General features: G+C 40.7%; 1 protein-coding gene across 1 annotated transcript in view; it reads right to left on the bottom strand.

Moving 5' to 3' along the window:
* LOC128981723 (ras and Rab interactor 3-like) overlaps positions 1 to 20,660 on the bottom strand; it is a 148,656-nt gene extending 127,996 nt beyond the window's left edge. The window contains exons 1-2 of the mRNA XM_054400658.1: positions 20,504 to 20,660; positions 18,295 to 18,405 (exon numbers count right to left, since the gene is read on the bottom strand). Of these exons, the coding sequence (XP_054256633.1) occupies positions 18,295 to 18,405; positions 20,504 to 20,660 (268 nt within the window). The remainder of the gene's footprint in view (positions 1 to 18,294; positions 18,406 to 20,503) is intronic.
* Between the last annotated feature and the right edge of the window lie 2,727 nt (positions 20,661 to 23,387).

The following is a 23,387-nucleotide window of genomic DNA, read 5'->3' as shown; positions in this document are numbered from 1 at the left end:
AATTTGTTAGTACCATAAAGAAAAGCTTTGCTGTTTCAGTAAAGGTGCATGCAACAGACAAAAACATCATCTCTGTGGCCACGAGGGGGAGCTGTAAGTGCAGAGGGAGAAAGGCACAACCAGCACCACACCACTCTGGTGATGGCCCCATTTCCTCCTGACTTCCACTAAATACACTCTCAGTTCAACTCCTCTAGTTAAACAGAGATACACACTACAGCAACTGCCTCTAATTTATCACAGTTTATGTTCTTCAGATAGAGGCAGCATCTCTCTGCATGCCCAAAAATTATGAACTCTAATTACTACCTCAGCTACTCTGCTGTAACGTACTTGGCAAGCAAGACCAAACAGTGAGACATTGCAGAAAGTCTGCAGTCCCTCCACGTTTTAATGACACTGCACACAGGAGCTTGTGATAACGTACAAGGGGATATAAGGACTGGGAATTGTTTAAACACAGAATTTACAAAAATACAGTATGAGTAACACTGCTACTCATAGACACTCTGGGGGAAAAAAATTATACTCAAAAGGTACACAATAGGAGATAAAAACCAGTAAGATGATGTATGATACAATTTCTAACAAACAGTCTCAGCTTCTGTAGACTTAGGATTCTGAAGAGTTGAATCCTCCAGTGCAGGTTTCAGTCCCAAAGCACACCTGCAGCACTAAGTGACATGAGCAGTGGCAGCTGGACTGCCTGACTGAAGGAACCTGCATGACAAATTCGACAATGAACAGTGTTTGAGAAGTCAAGTCAGCAATGCCTTTTTGGTGGGAAAAGAAAGTCTGGGGTACTCTCTATTAGCAACATTTAGGAGGTAAATTGCCAGTCCTGGAAGAGCATGGAGAGAGTAAGAGTCCTAAGATATTCCTAGTATCCAATATTGTGAGCCAGAACCTAGGAGAAAGAATCAGTGTTTTGAAATCATACTCTCCATATCCAGAAGGTGACAATAAACACAGTATCCTAATTTTTACTTTCTAATTTTTTTCTCTACTGCACGTAATCAGTAAGAAATGAAGAGTGGAAATATGTTCTATGGGAGCAGAAATGCCTTCAGCAACACAAAGGAGACAACTGAAAGTCCTTCAAAGTCACACATACGTAAGTTTTTCCATAATCTTCCAAATTCTTCCAAAATGTTATTTGCAGTAGAAGGGTCTTTTAATGAAAGCAATTCACAAAAGCTTAAGACAAAGTAAAGCAAAATGAAAAGTCATGAGCAAAAGGTAAAAAAAAAAAAAAAGAAAAAAGAAAAAACAACAAACAATGGAACAGCAACTAAGAAAGAGGTTGATCATGTTTCTAACCATCTTAGCTGAGCCTTTACCAAAATGTACTTAGATCATACGACATGTTTTTCTCACGTAACACTGATTATAAAACACTGCTTATTTTATAATAGAAAAGTAAGATACAACAAATTCATCCAACTTGGTATGCAAGCTATTTGGGATGCCTTTCTCCACTGAGGATAAACTTGGTCTACACAATTAGAAGTCTGAATTTTAAATGGCTAATGTCACATGGAACTCACTCTCATCATAAACAACCAACATATGCATTACAGGGAACCAAACTTTAAATGGTAAGTGCTCGCTAGCATCTCAAGAGCCAAATATTCAAGAAATTTTAAAAAATAATAATTAAACAATACCCTGCTGTCATCACTGTTGAATGGGTGAATATTATTTTTAATTTGCAAATACAATAACTATAGCATAAGATTCAGTAAGTAATCTGAAAAGTCTGTAACTTTGTCATTAAATATTTTCAGGGAATAGTTATTACAAATGCAACGTTCAATTTGAGGAGCAATTTAAATGTATCTTGGGTATACATAACTGCCTAGTGTCGAGTACTCTGTGGTTGTAACTGTCTTTCTGTTTGCAGTATTTTGCAGCTTCCATTACTGCAGCAGAGCACCTGAGCCTGGTGTAGTCAACTTCACTGTACTTTCCCGAGACAAAATTATTTCTAGTCAAACTCTGTAAGCAAGCCCTGCACCACACAGGATCAGAATCACCAAATTTAGAGCAGGACTAACACAGAACCTGAGTGTGTAAGTCTAAAGAAATGATTCAAGAAGTCTACACTAGCAGTTACCAATCTCTAGAGGAAACAGGCATTCAACACCTCCCTGTTTATCTTACAGATTCCCTAGATAATTTCACCTGCATGCGCAGAGCTATCTTCATCTGGGGAAAGAGGCAACTAGCTTTTACGGGAGCAACACTTCTCTTCAGAAACAGAATAAAACAGCGTTAAAAAAATCTGCCAAAGCCCCTAAAAGGCTAGATCAATTAGGTATGAAGTACTCCTTACACATCCCAGTAAGGTTGAATTCAGCACAAGCCACAGTTACTATGGCCATTTTCATTTAAAAAGGTAAACTTAAATCATTCAGTTTCCAGATTCACCTCTTCCCCCCACCAAAAAAAAAAAAAACAAGCTGACTCAGACAGTGTAACAGTTTTGCTACTTTGCACATGTACTAATAAAGTCAGTTTAAAACAAGTGAGAAAGCACTGCTAGCAAGGCATACAGCTTCACAGTTACCAACGGGCTCCACAAGAACTTCTGACTTTAGAACATGAGTTTTCTCCTTGGGTCTCTGCTGCTTCACTGTCCCCCACCTCAAGAGCTCCTTGTGTTTAGTGTGAAAGCATCTGTCATGAGGGCAACTCATCCATTCCTACCTGAAGTACTTGTCAAAAACCTGTTTTGTGTTTCAAAGTCCTCACCAACCTCACTGGGAGTGCTGCAGGTGTGATTTGTGATTAGAAACCTACAGCACTCCAGAGAATAAAATACAATTCCTCTACAACACGGCAGAAAGTTTTCTTCACCTTTTCCTCTACTGTTGAAGTGCCATGATGTCCAGTGATCCTAAGGATGTACTTAGGGTGATTACCAAAGACATCTAACTTCAGCTGAGAGCCAGAGAACTGAGAAACTTCACTCCAAAGATTTCACAGAGAATCTGTGTAAATCTAAGTATTGACACCTCAAAATCCCACTATACATCCTATTTCCCTCTTCTGTTCAAGGGAATTTCCCTTACTGTCTTTGTTGAGGATGGAATCAATTAGTTTTCACTAACACTGCCAGTTATTTCACTGTCAGAGAAACATTTTCTATGAACAGGAGTACAACTCCCACTACAGTATTTTATTTCGTTAAGCTGCCAGTAAGAGTTCCGTATCTTTGGATGCACAGAATATGTAAAGAAATAAATTTTTAAGAGGGACACTGCTTTCAAACTACATGCAACGCTTGCTAATGTTATCTGTTGCTTTTCTGCAGGCCAAGGACAAGAAGCAGCAGCAAAGAGATTTACAGTTTCTGGTTTACCACCCAAAGTAACCTACAATGAGTCAAAGTACTTCTATGCAAAAGATAGCACAAGGAGACTACTTGGAAGTAATTCATTTTCATCATCTCTCTCTCTGAGAGGGAAACACTTCAAGCAAGGGCTGGTGCTTTCCACCAGGCAAATCAGTTTCACTGTGATCTTTTTCAGATATATAAATCATGAATTTTAAGTAGGTTGTAAAAGTCCACAGAAACCCAGTTTAGTATCTTCCATCCATACTGATTTTAAACAGCCTTCTTGAACAGTAAAACTAAGTTTTGAAATGTCCTTTTTCTTGGTTTCCCTCATTCCTCCTACTTATAAATACACTCTATGATAACTTCAAATACAGAGTGATATTTCAGTATGTGAATGATAAAACTGGGCATGTCAGTGTTTCATTACGTAAGTAGTGGAAGAAATACAAATATCTGGCAGCAAGCTCTGTGGTTTTGTATGATTTGACATTAGAATAGAGTGTCACTGTTTAAAATCACAAATCACAAGCCTCACAGCCTGCTGTGTAGTCCCTTTGTGAAAGAAAAATGCTTTCACAATAAATTAAGAGAAAACTCTTATGTTTATTCCCTAAGATGCATTAGTAACAAGAATTAAATGTTGTATCTCTGAGACTGCCAAAATAAAGGATAATTTCTCTCAGTGGAATTAAGATGTTAATACTTTGCCTTTGATCTAAATTACACAGTATTCTTTAAATCCAAGAGCACAAAATTCCAGACTTCCATAAATAACCTGGAGCTTGATAGCACAAATCTGTCAACTAACAAATCCCTCTTCATGTCTCCAAAGGCTGCATTTTTAAAGGTCATTAGATGGTCAGCTCACACACTAGCTTTACAGATCATGTAAGTAGACAAAACCACAAAATCTCCATTCCTGCAAGCAGGCAACGTCTGCAGGTGAAAAACAGCAAGACCCATTCCACTAGACAAAGCAGTTCAATACTGCATTTGTTGTGTAGAAGTCCTACTGATGTGTCCTAGGAAGGGCCAGTGGGGCCACAGCACTAAAACATTCCTTTGAAGAAAATAAAACCTCAAAAACCTTGAATCCCAAATGAATTAATTTAAGTCCCCCATTTTGCCTTACCACAAGCTGAAACATGAATTATCCTTCCTGATGGATAGATGAGGCACTAGATATGTCTCAGTTTGAGAAAGGATCAATAACTTCAACTTCAGGTTCATTACATGTTTAAAGTTGTGCATAAATGCTGTACTAAATCAGAACATTTGCTCAAGACACATGAAATCACAAATTGGATCCACCCCATCCAGGGACTGCTGTTTGTGTGCTAGCACCTCAACTGCAAAACTTAATTTCATAGTCTCTGTTTCAAAAAAGTGGACAAAAAAAGTCAATTAAATGAAAATGAATCCAAACACCAAAAGTAAACAAATACAAACCTCTAAATGTAGTCATACACTTAGACCAGCTTTGAGATACAGGACTGTTTCTGTAACACTGAAGTGCAAGCACATTGGTGTGGGTCATGTCACTTCAGCTGAGATGTCACTCCAGCCTGTCCTCAACACAGTGTGGGAGGTTTACACTAATCAGCTTTTTCTGAGGTTAAATTCTAGCATCACTTCCATAGCTGTTACACAACATGAAGAAATACGAGCCATACTGACGTATGAAAGTCAAGCTGTACCTATTTTCAATCATCTAAATGAACAAAGTTTTCCCCCATAAAATTATTTTACATCATAAAGTTAAATGGTTTTGTTCAGAGCAAATAAATACAATGATGCATCGTGCTCTAAAAAGCCAGGGCTATTTTAAAGTTTTTAAGTATTAACTTTTGTAAACCAGGAGAGGAAGAGGAAGGGAAGAACAAACAAACACCAATCCAAAACAGTATTTTAGATATTCTTATCATCAATGAATACCGCACAACAGTATGATTTTTCTCACAACTTTAATTATGTGTTTCTGTCTCAATATATTGGAGAGCAAGTATTTTCCTGAAAGGGAAAATCCTTCCCTCAGTTCAAAGAAAATCAAATTATCTGAATTATTTTCTCATAAAACATAGACCATACAGATTCATGGACAGTAAAGCCAAACTATAGTCTTTGTTGCTGTTGTTATTTTGCAGTGGTAGAGCCACCTGGCATTCATAGAAATAACCCATTAAATTTAAGCCTTTTAAATTCTTCAAAAATCTTTCAGCTAACAGAATTTTTCTCTAAAGCAAAAAGAAAATAAAAACAACAACAAAAAAAAACCCCCACAACAACTTGAGAGAAAATAAAAGTCAAACACATGCCCAGTCAAAGCACTCTTGTATTCACCTATCAGACTTCAGGAAGAATCAAAACACAGTGTAACTCTGGTTAATCTCATAATTGCAAGAGGCTTTTATCCACGGCTATTAAATAATACGATCCAAGTTGCCTCTCCAAGATTAAGTATATAAAGTCACCATGCGTCTAAAATAGCAAGTCACTGAAGGGTATGCTACACCACTGATATAAAGAAGAGTAAGATCATTTTTAGCAATCACCCTCGCAGAAGAGCTACTGTTGTTTCCTTAACACATTAATGTATTTGGTAGAATATAAATGCATTTGTTGGGAACATAACGAGTGTAAAACTTTGAATTATTATGCCTATAAAGGCCTCATCTGATACACTATTTTAAAACAAGCAACCCAATTGTTTTCTCCGTATTAAAGATAAATTTTACAGGCAGAAAAGGAGGAAAGGTATTTTTGCACCTAAGTAGGTGCAAATCTATCACCGGGAAAGCCAGGATCATCTTCATTCTCTGTGGAGAACAAGCCTGACTATTATAAAGATGCTTTTCATGTTCAGAACCCAATCTAACTGGGTAATATTTGTAGAAGAGATAAAGGGATCAAGGTTCCTCACTAATGTTGAATGAATTTTTTGCTTAATGGGGGAAGTAAAAAAAAATTTAAAAAATAAAAATTATCTGAACAAACACAGAGGAATCACAAAGTACAGTCACTGCTGCAGCCACAGCTACAACTGAGGATTTCCTGGTCCTCATGCCATGCTGAAACATTGGATCTGGGTTTCCTGCAGGAAAGATGGTTGGACTCAATGATCTTAAAGGTGTTTTTCAACTGAAATGATTCTATGATTCAAGATTGGTGTGTAAAGTCAAGGCACAGAACTACTGAACACAAACTTCAGCTACTACATTAAAATAGTCATTCAAGTAAAGAAACATATCTGTAACACAGAAAATGAGAAGCAAGATTTCATTGCAAAAACTCCAAACAGTACAAACAAAAATTCTCTCCACTTACTACAGTGACTGAGCTTAGTTTTCTACACAACAGATGATAATCTAGTTTTTATAACGATGATCAAGATGTCAGTTGGGGGTCATACCTGTAGGCACTCCAGCATTGTATTACCCCCTACTACAACCTGAGCAGAGTCAGGTATCACAGGGCTAAGCGCCTTAGCATACACAGGCACACAGCCAATGTTGTCCAACACACCCTTTTTCCACTCTACACTTCAGATACACACGGTCCTCATCTCTGCCACAGGTTATCAGATGTGCGTTCCCTCACAGCTGAAAACCCTCTGGAGAAGCACAGAATTGACTCAAAGATCACAGCTGTGCCCTGTCAAAAAGTATCTGGCAGAGGCGCAACCTCTCCTCAGACTTGCACTGCAACGCACAACATTAACAATCCAGTCTGGAGTCAGCAGTATGATAGGACCAAAATATTTGGAATCAGTTAATGGATGAAAAGTAAGAATTTTAATTACAAAGATTATATTTGTATTAATTAAGAAGCATATAGTATATGCATCACTATACCCATTTGCAATTTCATCCCAGAAGAGTAATAATGCTAGAGGCATTTGTATAGCATTCCACCCTTCAGGGTTGGAACTGAGGCAAGAAACATTGAATTTTGGAAGTGCCCATCAAAACCAAAAGATTCTGCAAATAATTTTATGCATTCCAGCAAATCTAACTAATTTCAAAATCCATTGAGGTTTAAGACCCTAAAGTGCTTGTACGATCAAGGTAACTGTCCTTTTTTCAACATAACATGGTTCTTACATGTACAAATCAGTCAGTACCTAAAAACCTATAGGTACAAACTGTTGAAGAAGTTAAGTTAAAAGAATTTCACAGTAGTTATTTAGCAGAGACTTAATTATTCTTCAGCCAGCCAGCATTTTTTCTATAAAGCAAATTTGATTCTAGAGTGCAAAATTGATGCTATCATTTCATAAACAGTTACAAATACTGCTTTCAACCTAAGAAATTTGTGCTAGTGTTGCTACCTTCAAGACTATATGAAGAATAATATTACTTCTACTATTAAAACCCCATAACACAAAAAAATGACTGAGTTGGGTGAGTCCAGACTCCATCCTATACAGAACATGATACTGAACCAAGGTGCCTAATTTCCCTTTACTAGTCTAGTGCCCTGCAGAGAAAGCAGCCCAGCTCCAACCTTTAATTACCTAAGTAGTATTTACTAACCTTAGTTGCCCTGAATATCCACAGATTAAAGCAGTTCTGGAGATGATCCCAGATATTCTTTCCAAGTAAGAACACTCCCATCACATGCTCTTACTAATCAATCAATCCTGGACAACCAAGTAACCATAGTAAAACCATAACTGATTCACTTTGAATCTGAAGTACTTGATCTGTGCTCAGAAGTCAGTTATAGCCAAAACAAAGCCTCTCCTTGCTTCCTGTCCCAAATAGAATTAAAAAAAAAAAAAATCAAATATTCAAACCCCTTTGAGTCAGGCACACACACAGGTTTCATCACACACACACACAAAAAAAATACTGCTCAACTCTTGATCCTTTTTCATCCAGTAAGCAACAAGGTGCTTATTTTATTCCTAGTATGGCAAATGAGTGTTGGTGTTTTACACAGTCCCTCTCCCACAGTGGTCAAAAGAAAAAAAAAAAAAAGAAAACAGAGCCAAACCCATACAGGTGCCCCACAAAAACCATACCACCATAAACCCTCCCCCCCCACACACAAAAAACAAACAACAAAATAAACAAAAAACCCCTGCCACCACCAACCAAAAAAAGAAAATCGTGACTGTGACTTGAACATTCCTAGTCACAATTTTTCATCTCCATTCTCTGTGGAGAGCAGCTGGTCCACAGATGGGCCAGCCAGGCATCTCTTCATCCCCTTGTGGGAACAACTGAAAAGAGCTGTAGATTGCAAGATTCCTTCATTGGTCTTTCTCCTTCTAAGTGGAGGAGAAGGAGAAATGCTAACTGTAATTGAGCATTCAGCTACGTGTGGTAATCACTTTACTTTCTAGATGCAACGTGGATACTTCATTTGACAACCTTCAGGTACCACCATGAATCAAAACCATCCAGCATGCTGAAGCAGTTCTGGGCGTATCCTTGCCCCATTCATACTAGTAACTACTCTTGGTGCCCAATGTTAGGCTTCATAAAAACATGCAGCAGGGGAAAATCAAACCAAACCAAAGTCATTACGAGCTGACCAGGAAGGAAAGAAGTGATGGTGGTAGCAACACTAGCTCCAGGCTCAATGAATCCTCTCTGCAGGCTTTGGGAAAGTCACTTTGCCCTCTTAAGTCTTCTTTTTCCTGTTTCTCTATAGGGACCCTCATCTTCTCCCTCCACGTTCAACTAGCAAAGCCCCTGTGCATGAATGAAACAGGACTAATTAATATTCCAGCTTTGACTTCTTCCCTGTCTAGCCAATCCTGGCTGGCCAGTCTCATGAGAGCACCATGCTACCCATGGCTCATGAGGAGATTAAAAAAATGAGAGAACAACAATATTCCAGATAGTTTCTTTCACATACGCATTCCTCAAGGGGCTACAAAAAAATAACAAGAAAAGGCAGACACTGGAAATTCATCTCAAAGTTCCAGTGCAGATAAAGGGCATGGACAAAGGCTAGCAGCAAGAGGAAAGTGGAAGGCTTGTGAAAGGCTTAAGTAGGTAAGAAAAAGACTTAGAAATTTAGGTAACAGTAGTCAGAGATCCTGTGAGCAGATTTGAAGAAGCATGAAATAATCAGGCAAAGAATATAACCTTTATGAAAATGTGCAAAAAGAGATTTAAAGAAGGAGGATTCTCACCAAACAGCTGAACCAGAAATAGCATCTCACCATTCGGCAACAAATTTGTCAGAAACCTCAGTTGCTGTAAACCATCATGGCTATCATGGTAAATGTGGCACTGCACACCAGCACAGATATGCTTCCAGTAGCCTTGAAGAGCAAATCTCTTTCTCTCTCCTGGAGTCTGTTTTGAGCTAGGAACTCACAAAATTCAAAACATAACCTGATTCACAGTGGGAAAAAAAAATTAAAAATATTGAAAAAAACCTGGTTTCCCATTTTAGTCTCTTTGAACTCCTTTCCCATTCCCAAAGTTAAAATGTTTCCCACCATCTGTGAATATTTATATCTTGCTATCAAAGGTTTAAACACCTCTTTGCAACAGATCCTGTCACATTATCCTCAACCAACTGAACGAGCAAGTAAGCACCTGCAGGGGAAAAACAATTCCTCACATTTTGACAAACTAAACCCACAAACAAGTAAGTACAAAAAATTAATATACAGTCTAAATTATCTTCTTGCCCACTGTTCCCCACAATGAGGAGAGAATATGACTCTCAAGATCATTAATGCACCTTTCATCAACATTAAACCATTAATTAAATGCTGAAAAAAAAGGAAACAACTGAATGAACACATACTCACATAGCCTGTGTTCCACCTGAATTGTTTGTTCTGCTGTACTTCAACCTACCAGTAAAGTCCCAGAAGGAATGAGTTTGACTCAGTTTCTAAGGTACATTTTCTACTATAATGTCTTCAATGTTTGTCAACTTCAAAGAACAAATGAAACCATCACTCTACTGCCTGAAAGTCTTGCCCTCCTGGAGAATAGGAGTGATGCCAGTTTAATTGTCAGTAGGTTCACAGTATATTTTCAACCTGCTATGTGGATAACCACATCTATTCTGTAAAAAGTAATTTACTCTATGGTGATCATAGAATCACAGAATCATAGAATGTTTGGGGTTGGAAGGGACCTGTCAAGGTCATTCAGTCCAAACCCCAAAGATATGTATAATAAAATTTTGTAACTTCTGAAAAAAATAATTCAGCTATGAGGGTTCTTGTCAAAAACATTAGCAGAACAATGCTTTAAATTGATTTATTATAATGAACTAGCACCCTGTGCCTAAGCACATTTTTAAATCAGTCATTTTGAACCTCAAAGCAAATGCTGAGATTCAGAGTTGAGGCTCAAGAGGTTCTGGTGAAGCTTCTAAATTGCCTTATATCTACATGGTGTTATTAGTACAAGCTCTGAAAATGCTCCTTAGTGACACTCAATCTACAGTAAAAGCACAAGACAGACAAAAGAAAAATCCCAAAAAAAGTAATTTTAAAAAGTATATTGTGAACATTTCCAGTTTCATACACCAACCACCAGGCTAGGAAGTGGCCCTTTGTAACTGCACTGAAGGGACAATATTAGTCTTTCTACCATCCAGTCACAAACTCCCCAGTTTCTCTGTCCTCCTTGCAGTTTCTGGTGACCATTACCTACCTCCATATGTTTGCCACAATCTACTTCCCTACAAACCAGTTCTGTGCTTTCTCAGCTTTGCCTTAATGGTCCACATCAGTGGTCCAAGTTACGCACTGATGACACACGGAGAGCACAGAGATGAAGCAATGAACACAGAATGTTAGCATCTACCAAACAGTCCAGGATCTCATAAAGACTCTGCCCTAGGCCAACTCCCAAAGCATGGATTAATGCTGATACACTCATGTACAACACCTTTTCAACCTGCTTCCTCTGACAGTGATGTGTGGTAACAGTAGTGCATGATACGAAGTAAGGCAGCAGCGTTTTCTGGCTCAGCTGCAGTACCTGGTGACACGTTACAGCCAAGAAGGTAAAAAGTAAGGAGCAAAACCAAAATTGTTATAGATAAGGAGGGGTAAATTAAAAAATGGCTTTTGTACCAAGAGCAAAATTTTCTGAGTAGAAAATGGAACAGATTTCCACACAAAATTTTCTACCTGCATGGTCATATTGGTGAAGAACAGATCTAAAATACACATACATTATCCCACATTAAAGGTGAGACAGTCAGCAATACCAGGGAGCTCTACATGCCCAAGCCTCATTGACTTTGAAACCCCCAGTTCAGGACTTCAAATATGAATGTCCTTGGTGACATTCAATTAATTTGGTTGCCATACCAGGCCACAGGAAAATTCAGGCTGGATGGAACCTCAGGTCACACTAGCCCAAACTTCTGTTCAGTCATCTTTGCAGGAACCTACATCAGGGCTGAGGTACCTGGATTTGATTCTTATACCATTTACTTCCTCTTTGGCCTCAGGTCACTAATTTACACAGCTGCTGTCTGCCTGAGTTGTCTGCAGTCACAGGAAAGAGATGTTGCACTACTACTACATTAATATTTGAGAAATGCTTAGGTAATACGGTTTAAAATATAGGCAAAATTCAGCGAAAGTAACAGCTGCTGTCCAAAGATATTAAATTTGTTTCTGCAGTTGCTACATTTTAGAAATTCTCATTTTTGTTTCAAGCCTGCTTCTTGGCTTCACATCAAAGATTAAACTTGTAAAAGTTCTTATCTACAGTATGCTTCAACTGAACTAAAATCAACTGTAAATAAATCTCAGTCATATGGAATTAAAATTATAGCAAGTTACATTTTTATTAAGTTTAACATAGAGTCATCTATTAAATAATGTTTCTTTTTGTTTCATCTGCCCCAGTTTACTACATCTCTAAATGGCATTTTAGCAAGACACTTGTTTATTGTGTGTTAAATTACTTCCTGCAAACTTGGCACCTCAACCTGGGGAAATGGATAAATTACCCTAGAGTTCTTTTTCCCTTCTCTGCTCTCCAGGGGATGGCAGTGGCAAGTGGAGCCTAAGCACAGAGAGATGTTTGTCTCACTTCTTTCTGCTATTTTGGATGTTAGTTTCAATACACTGATAGAAAATGAACAGCTCAGAGACAAGGTTGGTTAGTTTTACAATTCTAGATCCAAACAAAGCACATTTGCTAAACAGGTTCACAAAAATACAAAACAAAACACTTTTCCCAATTAACTTCAGTGACATCTACCTGCCAACCCTTTTAGTACTCACATCAATAAGCCAGGCAAAGAGTGCCAGAAGTTCAACCTAAATCTAGTTGTGAACTCTGATTAGGAGTCCTTGGAAGCCACAGACAAAAAACTTGCCATTAAACATCTGTCATTTGCCCTTACCTAGTGCACTAAAAGTGGTTTTCAACTGTCACACATCTATCTTCCCCCAGGAACAGAAACCATCCAAGTGAGATCACAATCAGTAATGTACCACTCAGCATGTGCAGGGACAAGAGTGAGCTCAGACACAACCCCAAACAAATAAACCCCCATAAGCATATGACAAGTGACTCAAGAAATAAGCTATATGCTACACACCTATTTGCTGGACATTGCACTTACACGTTATGTAGAAAGCAACCAAGATTACTTCTCCCCCCCCCCCCATTTTAATTTCCTTTTAAATCAATGCAAGCATAAAATATTTCAAATTGGTAAATTTCCTTGTCTTTGAGGGCATAAGATATCAAAGAAACATCTTAAATCAAAAGGCATGCACTATCAAATCTATTATACTATCAATAGCTGCACGTTTTCTATGGATCAAGGCAGACAGCTAGACTAGTCAGGAGTATTTGCAAATAACACAGTTGTCTGTATTACATCAATACATCTTCTGTGTTAGGTAGTGTATGAACACACAGTAAGACAACCTGCAGATCATGTTGAGTGAAGGTCTAAGGTATGTTAAGAAAATTGTCTTAAGACTTCTCTGTTTTCCCTACAGCACATCACATGATACACGAGTCCCCAAGCTTGTAGCTAACAGTGTAAAATATGCACAGACTTAATGATTTTTGATGCCAGCTCAGAACTCAGTTATACACAGGCTGCTGGGGAACACACTATTTCACTGTAGAGGACTGACTTTCTCACTGCAGGAACAGAAAGCATTGTTACAAGGTGCCTTTTAATTCTAAAGTAAAAATACCTGTCTCAGAAAGAAATACTAACCCCTGCCTTTCCCCCAGCCCATGATTCAACTTTACCCACTGATAAAAATGAGAGAAGCACACTTGAACAAAGTTCCCACTATTTAAAATCAATGTAGCTCACGAACTGTCCACAGCTGACAAGCCACTGGGACAGAAAACCCTACTGACTCTTCCAGTTTCAAGGCAGCTCACTGATGAGCGTCAGAAGACTGATGGAAATATAGTCTGAAATATTTCTAATTCACAGCAAATAGTTTAAGTATTCTCTGTATGGTATACAGGAATTACTTCAAAACACTCACAATAAAAACGAGCCCAGATCGGTGGCTTTCGCAGTCTAGCAGAACTTACTGGAGTCACACAGTTAGCAACGTCACACCACCCAGTCACCACAGCTTGTAATTGCTCTGGAAACATTACTCAGAGTTCTGGAGGACATGGAGTCATGGGAACATTTTGAAACAACAAGGCAAGCCATTGGATCAGAAAAGATGTAAATCAGACTTGCTAGCTTGCAGTGCCATCTGCCCAGCAAGCTGATGGCAGATGGAAGTAAAGAGTTTGGATAAGGCAAAAAAAATTGGTTGCAAACTAATGAGATCTGTTAAGACTCTAGAGACAACTACTCTCCCCTTCTGACAGCTCTGCTTTAAATAAGGGTCAGATCAAGCCCTCCTCCCACAGAAATTTACCCAGGAAAAGTTTTCAAAGCCATGAAGAAAAGGTAGTTTGGCTTCCTTCAAGGAGAGATGCACATAGCAGCCATCCAGAGAGTTACTCAATACAAAGTAAGTGCAAGATTCACAATTAAAAAATATCAGTCTCATGAAATTTTTGAAGCACAGAGCTTTCTATATACAACCTTGGTGGCCTCCAGCCTGGCTCTAGGGCAATACAAAGATTTGTATCTTTTCATGGCAAAGGAGCTTCCAACAAAGGGATAGTTTCAAACCAGTAAGGGTCTTTCATTGAAAAATGAAACAGAACATGTTCACTTTGGTGAAGACTTGGTTTTAGTTCAGACCACAACTGAACCTGACTTGCTGCTCACAAATGCTCCACCTCCTTCTGGCAGCTGACCTACAGTTCCTTTGCTGCTGTTAATGGGTAAAAAGTATCTAAAACTTTACGACTGAAGAATAGTCACTATCAGAAAAAATGTATAGCACCTAAGATCTCTCCAATCACCAAATATTAGAAAACCTATCTAGTTTATACACACACACACACACATATACACACTTACATATTTATATACACACACATTTTCCTTTCCTTTGTCAGTTTCAGGGTTCTTTTTTTAATGTGGCATTGCCAAGACTTCAAACAAAGTTTTTTCTGTTCTGACACAATGGCCTCAGAAGCATTAGTAATGTTTCCAGAAAAACACAATACAGAATTATTTACTGAAGTAAATAAGACACTCTCAGAGAGTGTCAGCTATGTGAGTTTCCAGCAGAAAGCAGCTTCCACGGGCTTCCTATGTTACTTCTAGAAGCTTATGGAGTTTCTCTCCCAAGAGACATTACCAAGGGTAAGCATTTCCTACCACTGTCATGAACTGCAAGGATCTCGTGGTCTTGTAAATTTCTATAGCTTCCATTTCTGACAAATAAGGATTTATTTTTCTTTATTCGCATGCAAGTAAGAAAACGGGGTGAAGTGGTAAATAAATTAACTTTGTCGAAAGCCTTTGGGAAAAGAGGAGTAAAGCTGCAGACTTGTGTGGGAAGCTAATAAAAAGGAAACACAGCAATTGCACCACAACAACACAAAGGATTAGCAGGCTCTCAGCAAGAACTTACATTTCCCAAGGTATTATGAAATTCTTGTATTTTAAACACACATAAGAAAACTGCTATATACCATATACACACACATGGATTTGCAGGGCCCCTGGTGCTTAAGGCAGATACAGAAATGACATACATAATCATAAATTCTTCTCATAAAGAGGCCTACAGAGAACACTGTATTCATACAACACAAAAAGTATCTGCTCTTAACAAAAAAAACAGACCAGAAGTAAAGTCTAGGCAGTTAAAGTGTTTGATAGCACATTCCAGAGATTTTCATTACATTGGAATAAGCATATGACTGCAAGCTTGCATATTCCAGCTGAAAATCCACATTCTCACCAACTTCCTATGCAGTCTTGGATTAAGTCTTTCCTGGGACTGTTTTCTCCAAATGCAGTCATGGGGTTACACAAGATACATTCTCATGGAGATGAGTTATGCTACTTGCTCCTTTTTGATAGGTTTTAGATCATTGTACGTTCTTCTCATTACAGGGTAAATCTCAATCTCTGGTAACTAGGCAAGAATGAGGAAGTTTGGGGGGGTGAGAGGGGAAGGGGGCAAACCAAACACTTCTCCTCCAAAAAAAACCCAAACCCCCCAAATTTACAGAAGTTGTTACTTAGCTGTCTGTAGGTGTTCCTACAGACTCATCCCTGTCCAACAATTTCCATCAACTTCAGATTTTTTCAGATGTCTCCTTTATTTGTGGCTGTCTTACACACAGGCACTCTTGCAGCATCATCTAGATCCCCCCTTCAGCTGAAGATTACAGAGATAAACTGTACAGAATTGCAGAGTAACAGGAAACCAGAAAATGCTATGATTGCAATCCTGTGACATATTTCATCTGTATATCTGTGTACTAACAGGAGAAACATCTTTAAAAAGAACGAGTCATTCCAGCACTGTGACTAGAAATTATTAAAGTGATTCTCATGACATTTTTCCTAAAACCTCAGCATCCTGAGGCATATTTGGGCCTCTTGTGTCCAGCTCTCGTGGTTACAGAGAAAAGTTCACCTCAATGACCTGAATTTCAGGAAACACATCAAAATAAGTCAACCTTATTTATTTATTCCAATTGTTCTTAAACTAATCTTACATTTGGAGGAATGGAGAAAGCTGAGGTATTTATTCTAAACATCTGTAGACGTTAGCACTGCTCCTACACGTAAGCACAGATTTCTCCCTTGGCAGTTTTATCATACCATTGTAAAAAACTTCTCATTCATACCAAATGGAAATCCCAATCATGAACTTGGATGGGCACTTTTTTTGATCCAGCTTCTATAATTTTGCAGCCTTTGCTGGCTTGGCTGGAAGTGTGCTGCCAAGTAGGTGTTCAGACATGGTCACATTGATGTGTCCACATACATGGAGAAAAATGAAAGAGGAAAGAATAGTATTTTTTGACTGTTCACCAAGAATAATTACATGCTTACATAAGGTCATTTTCATCTTTTCTTGTCTGTGAACAACTCTGACAGACAAATCAACATCCTAATGCTACAGATGCAGATAGCAGCAAACTAACCCACAAAGTTGTTAACAGAAGTACAGTGAAACTCTTGGGCATCAAGATTCATAGATTCACAGAATGGTTCAGGTTTAAAGGAACTTTAAAGATCACCTAGTTCCAATCCCCCTGCCATGGGCAGGGACATCCTCCACTAGACCAGACTGCTCAAGGCCTCATCCAACTTGGCCTTGACCTCTGTGGAGGGGGCATCCACGACATCCCTGGGCAACCTGTTCCAGTGTCTCACCACCCTCACTGTCAAGAATTTCTTTCTATTATCTAGTCTAAATCTACCCTCCTTGATCTTCAACCCATTCCCTCTCATCCTATCACTAGAGGCCCGTGTAAATAGTCCCTTCTCAGTTTTCTTGTAGGCCATGTTCAGGTACTGGAAGGCTGCTATAAGGTCTCCCTTCTTTTCTTCAAGCTGAACAGCCCCAAGTCCCACAGCCTGTGTGCACATGGGAGGTGCTCCAGCCCTCTGATCATCTTTGTGGCTCTCCTCTGGAACTGCTCCAGCAGCTCAATGTCCTTCTTATGCTGGGGGCACCAGAACTGGACAAGATGATACAAGCTAAAGCTTTTGGACCCACATACTTTGTGCAATGTTCTCCCACCTCCTTCTCAGAAGTATGTAACTGCAGCAGGTGCCTCAGCATTACAACAAAGTAACTGAAGAGAGGGAGCAATGCTGGAAACTCTTCCAGTGTCTGGGACTGATGGTATCCCAGATCTCATGCTCTCATTGCTTCCAAGAAGGCACAGACTCTGCTAGTGCCATTGGCAAAATATCTTGTCTCCCACATGTCATGAACAACAGAGAGGCAGAGTGAAAGGAAATACACACTAGAAAGACAGATGAGAAAATGAAAGTGCTGTGGACATCACTGGTATTAAAATGCATCATCAATCTCTGCCCTCAGTCAATTACCACTTGTCTGGGATAGATAAAGTAAAATGGATTCTAGGGTTTCCATATTATTTGCATCATTAACCCCCTCCACACGATATAAATTCCTACTCTGAACACAAAGTTTATCATTAAATGAGCAAAACGTGATTAAATGTACAATGGTAATGAACAGAAACAGCTGTGCTCAGATGGTATCTCAAACACTGCGGATTTAGCTATCCAGTTTCAAGAATACAGCTCTCATTGCCAGTGCAATATACACAGCATCATATAGATGGGAAAAATCACCAAAAGAAACAAAATCAGAAAAATAAAACTGTTGGCATAAGTTTCATAATGACCCCAAAACATTCTTATATCTGCGCATTAACTTTGTTAAAGTCATAGCATTACATTGCACAATAAACTTTATTTCTACACTGAACAGTCCCAGAGGTTTTTTAAGTTTGACACTTCCATGTTTACCTACAAATAGTACTGCAGTTTGGTCATGACAGTACTGTGCAACACATCTCAAGAGTTTAAAAAGGCATCACAAGGTTTTCTCATCTTACCTGGCTCTGTACAGTTCTTTTCTTCCTGTGTCCCATTAGGTGATGCCATCAACCTTCTATTCCTCCATATTCCTGACAAAACATGTTTGTCTGCAATAGTTGATTCTCGGCCTATATTAAACAGAAATAGGTTATGCCCATTGCCACTATTTTTTTCCTGCACCAGCTTAACTGGACTCTATGTGGCCACTAAGTGAGAAACATGGGCAGACCATTAGCATGTACACACAGCAAAATCAGGGTGTGACTGGGGCACATGCCAACATACATGCACGAGGTGTCCCTAGCTCCAACAGGTGAAACTAGCAATGAGGTGCAGTTATCAGAGCCGTTAGCATGTTTTGGCTATCAGAATACACGGCTGTAACCCACAACAAATGCTGAAGCCTGCATTTGTGAAACTCAACACTTAGCAGTTCCTACAGATAAAACCAGCCTGGCTGTAGTGTCATGAGCAACATTTAGTCATCTGCATTCCAGAAGCATTCCCAATGCAACTTGCTGAACAGAGTAAAGAAGAAGCACTTGTGATAATGCAGGGTATGCAATTATAATAATCAAAGGAAGAAAAGAAGCTCTTAATTAAATCACATCTCAATCGTATCCATTTCACATGAACACACTATGACAACAACTGTTTCACAGCTAATCTGAGAGTTTATATTCAATTATCATGTATTGCTTGTGCTTCGTTATGGTGACTCTTAGACTGTCATTATTTTTTTAATATTGGAAGTTAGTTTGGCTAGAGTATTTGCTAAAATATTCTCATGCTACAATCACAAGAAACACAGAACACAGATGCACAGTATTTATGGATACCATGTAATATAAATGATCCAGCTGAAGAAAACTACCTGATGCAGCACACCATCAAAAATTAGGTTATAAGGGTTGAAAAACCAACCAAACACCAAAAAAACCAAACACCAAAGTATGTAAACTTAATAATATCCCAATTACTTGCTTTTACAAAGCAGTAAATTTATGAAAATAAATAGCTGGTGCAAGGAAAAAAAACCAAAAAGCATAGACATGACAAATCTAAATAAAGCAACAGCATAAACCACAATTTAAAAAAAAGTTGAAAGTCCTAAGATTAACAATATGATAATTTAGTCTAAGACACTGAAGTCTTATATGGGTGGTTTGTTGCCTTCCTAGACATATCTCAAATAATTCAGGCAGTAATTTGGGCACAAGATCATTAGAAAGTATGACGAGTTCCATCAGATTCTTCCCTTAACCATACATCTTAACTTCAGCTTTAATTTAAGCAGATAATGCAGCCTAATTCTACTGAACACTGATTTTCTTATCTTAAATGTGTACCCAGGATGGGCTTAGTTTGGTTTTGTTCTTAAAACCTGAAGGACTGTTGCCAGTCTTTCCTAGCGACCCATGTGCTGTCCCAGCAACCTTAGACTTCGTATCTGAGAGATGAAAAGTGTATTTTAGGAAGAGGGCCTGAAGCTGCACAATTATACCCCAAACTGTGCCATCAAGTGGGCAGCAGGAGAAAATGAATTCAAAGAATGGAAATAATGTCGTTAATTATAAATGCATCAGTTTACCAGGACTGCATTTGCACAAACGATGCAATAGACTCTATGAACATGAGATTAACACTGCTCCTTGCCTAAATTAAGAATTTTCTGTCAAATCCACAATGTAACTTAGGGGAGGTTGGAGGGAAAAGGTGGAGAAAAGGAGCAGTGATGGTTGATGGAGGTTTACGACCTAAGGATAAAAATGAAAGGTGGCCCAAAGTTTAAGAGCGGACCACAAGTAGCTGGAGAGAATTCAGCTCTTATGTAGCAGGAGGTAAACTACTTCAGGGCCGTTGCCAGACACGCAGCTGCCCCGTGATTCCCCTTCGATTTCCGATCTGAAGCCCTCCGAGAGGCACCGCGGACCGCCGCCAGGGCGGGATCGGTGCTGGGAAGCCCTTAGCCACCAGCGACGCTGCTGCTCCTCTCCTCGGGGCTGCAGCCATGCACCTGCCCGGCGCGGGGTTTTCTCCTGAGGACCCCCCGCTGCTCCCCTGCCTTGCCCGCCCGCTGGGGATATTTCCACTGAGCAACTTTCAAACGGGCACAGCCGCGGACGGTCGACCCCGACAACTGGCGGTGGCGTCCTGAGCGACAGCCCCCGGGCCGCTCCAGGTGCCCCGCCAGTGTCTGCCAGTTCTGCCGCTACAGCCACTCACCCAGTCTGGAGAGCAGGCTGGACATGCACCAGACGAAGAAGAGGATGGCGCAGATGAAGCCCAGCTGCTGCAGCAGCATCTCCCGCCTCTTGCGAACTTTCCTCAGCATAAGCAGCATGGTCTTCGGTGGGGCGAGTGGCGTCTCGTCCAGCTCCATCGGAGCAAACACAGGCGCCGAAGGGGCCGCCAGCAGGTCGGTCGAAAAGCGAGAATCACTCCCGGCAGCTTCCCGCAGACGGCTCCATGTCGGGTGGGCTGCAGCGCGGAGAGAAGCCTGTGCCCAACGCTTCAGGCCGTTAGCGCCAAAGCAGATAGGCAGGTGGAGGCGGGCGCGGGGAAGACGGCGGCAGAGCAGGGAGGGGGAGGGCGAAGCGTCGCTCTCAGAGGCCGGGCTGAGCCCCGCGCCCCACACGCGCCATGGCCGACGGCAGAGGAAACGGCGCGGCGGCGCCCAGCGGTCCTCTGACAGCAGCCGCCCCACGGGGTGCCCCGGGCTGCGATTCAGCACCGAGGGACGTGGACATCCATGAAGCTCCCTGGCTGCCCCGGCCAAGTTTAAAGTTTACCCCTTTCCTCCCTCCCGCCGCCGCCAGACGTTGGGGGCAGGAGGCGTAACAGCCGCCGCCGCGAGAGCAGCTGGTCCCTAAGCTCTACACGCAGCACCGAGCGCCCAAGCGACACCGGCGGCCGGTTGCTCCCCAGGCTGCTTGCCCGGCCCTCTTCTCCCCGCCCCTCTCCCGCAACTTTCTGGGTGCTCCTCCAGCACCCATGGCAACGCGCATGTACCCTCCCTTCCTGGGGGAGGAGAGGGGGCGGAATTAGCTGGCCAAATTAATCCTTTCCACTAAGCGCCGCAGGAATTACCCGCTCTCAGCGTCGCGTGTGGCGCGGCCGTCCGACCAAGGAGGTGAACAGGCAGCGGCAGGTGCTGCTGCGCCGAGGCCGGAATAGGGGGTAGGGGTAGGGGTAGGCATAGGCATAGGCATAGGCATAGGCATAGGGATGGGGTTGGCGGTGGCCGTGGCCGAAGTGCGGAGACCATTGGGGAGATGGGAGGACAGGGCTCAGCTCACACTGCGAGGGGTGAGGGCGGGGAGGGGCCAGGGCCTGATGGGGGAGAGAGATGGGCCAGGCATTAATGGCATCTGGTTCTTCCAGCTGTCTCTAGGAGATACGTTTCAGGATGGTCTGGCACAAGGGAAAATGGTACTTTGATCCCGCTATAGTTAGTTGACGCTGAAACGATTGTGGTATTGTGTTTAGGACAGCAATGTGAATGACCCGTTTTGTGAAATAGTGGTTAGTTCCAAACGCAAATTTTAATATGTTTTTTAACTACAATTTGTTGTGTTAATTAAACGTTAGCCAACGAGAGCAGTTCTGGGAACTTACTATAACAGCACAGACACTGGCTCTGTGTGCCTTCCAGGTATCCAGAACGCTGTGCGTGTCAGGGAGCACACGGAGACAAAATGAGATTAACTCATCTCATCTGAGCTTTGTGATACAGCATTTGTTTTACCAAAGGCCTTTAAGGTGATTTCTACTGGATCTGACCTTGTAACACTTTGTATCTGACGTTGTTAATGGTGTCACAATTATAATACAAATATCCTAGCCTATAAAAACAAACCTTTACAAATAAAATATCGCTAATCCTCTGCATTCTCCCATCTTTGTGTAAATGGGGCTTTTATTGTATTTATTAATTTCATTTGCTATAGTGAGATGTGATAGCACAGTGCTCAGGGCACTCAGGTACATGCTGTATGTGAAATTTCTCTAGATTCATGCTGAAGGCTGACCAGTTGCCTCAAGTGCAGAGGGATTCCTCAAGATGGAGAACCAAAGAGAAGTATTTGTGTAAACCTTGTTGCTCGCTTGCATGCACATAGCTACAGAAATTTGCGTCCCTTAACTGTACAAGATCCAGGGGTGCCTAGGCTCTGCTGAGCCTTTGACTTTCTGATTTACTGTAAAGAAGGAAAATAACTGTATGTTAGAAGCAAGCACTAAAGCATGCCCCAGTCTCCTCCCTTTCATTACCTTTGTAGCTACTGAGAGAGGAAATGTAACTCTGAAAGCTCTTGCATACTACAAGAAAAAGATAGTAAAGAAGATTGTAAATCAGCTTATGCCCCTTTGTTTCTCTCCGTGGTCATGTAGAAGTCTCACAGTTGAACCCAGAATGATGAAAGCCATCCCTGACCAAAAGAACTTACAGGTTGATTAGATACAGAGGCATAGGAAGCTGCATAAAGGCAATGAAGCTCTTTAGATTAGCACCATTAATTATACTGCACTGTTGTGGTTTTTTTTCATTGAAGACCTTAAGCTCCAAAGAGGTTGGCTGGCCATGTCAGTTGAGATGCCACTGCATAGGTAGATGCCACTGCATAACCTGTCAGCTGTCATAGTGCCTGTAACAGCCATGCCTTCACATGGCTTTTGATCACCTTTTTTTTAATAGAACTAAAGCCTTCCTTTCCAGTCAGAGTGGCAATGTGATTATCAGTCTACCATCCTCTTGTTCTGTGTTTAATAAGAGTTGCAGTGCTGTAGTTTGCTGTATGAAGGTTTTGTCTAGCAATGGAAGGATGGTGACACTGGAACAGATTGCCAAGATTTGTTATTTCAGTATCCACTTGCCCAAAGTTTATACTCTTCACTGATAAAGCAGACAAGGGCCATGGCTTCAGAGAGGCCATCCTGATGGTTGGGTCTGCCCCCACAGATGACAGAGGTTGCTTGTGATTTTTGTATTTACCAGATTTATTCTTTTACTTCCTCTTTACACTAAAGAAATTTTAAAAGCCATGGCAGTCCTGATATGAAGAGTTACTGATATTAAGACGTGATAACAAATTTGGAATTGAGGTGAATT

The sequence above is a fragment of the Indicator indicator genome, chromosome 4 (assembly GCF_027791375.1).
Source record: "Indicator indicator isolate 239-I01 chromosome 4, UM_Iind_1.1, whole genome shotgun sequence".
Classification (NCBI taxonomy): domain Eukaryota; kingdom Metazoa; phylum Chordata; class Aves; order Piciformes; family Indicatoridae; genus Indicator; species Indicator indicator.
The sequence above is the reverse complement of the archived record's forward strand: the minus strand, read 5'-3'. Positions and strand labels throughout refer to the sequence as shown.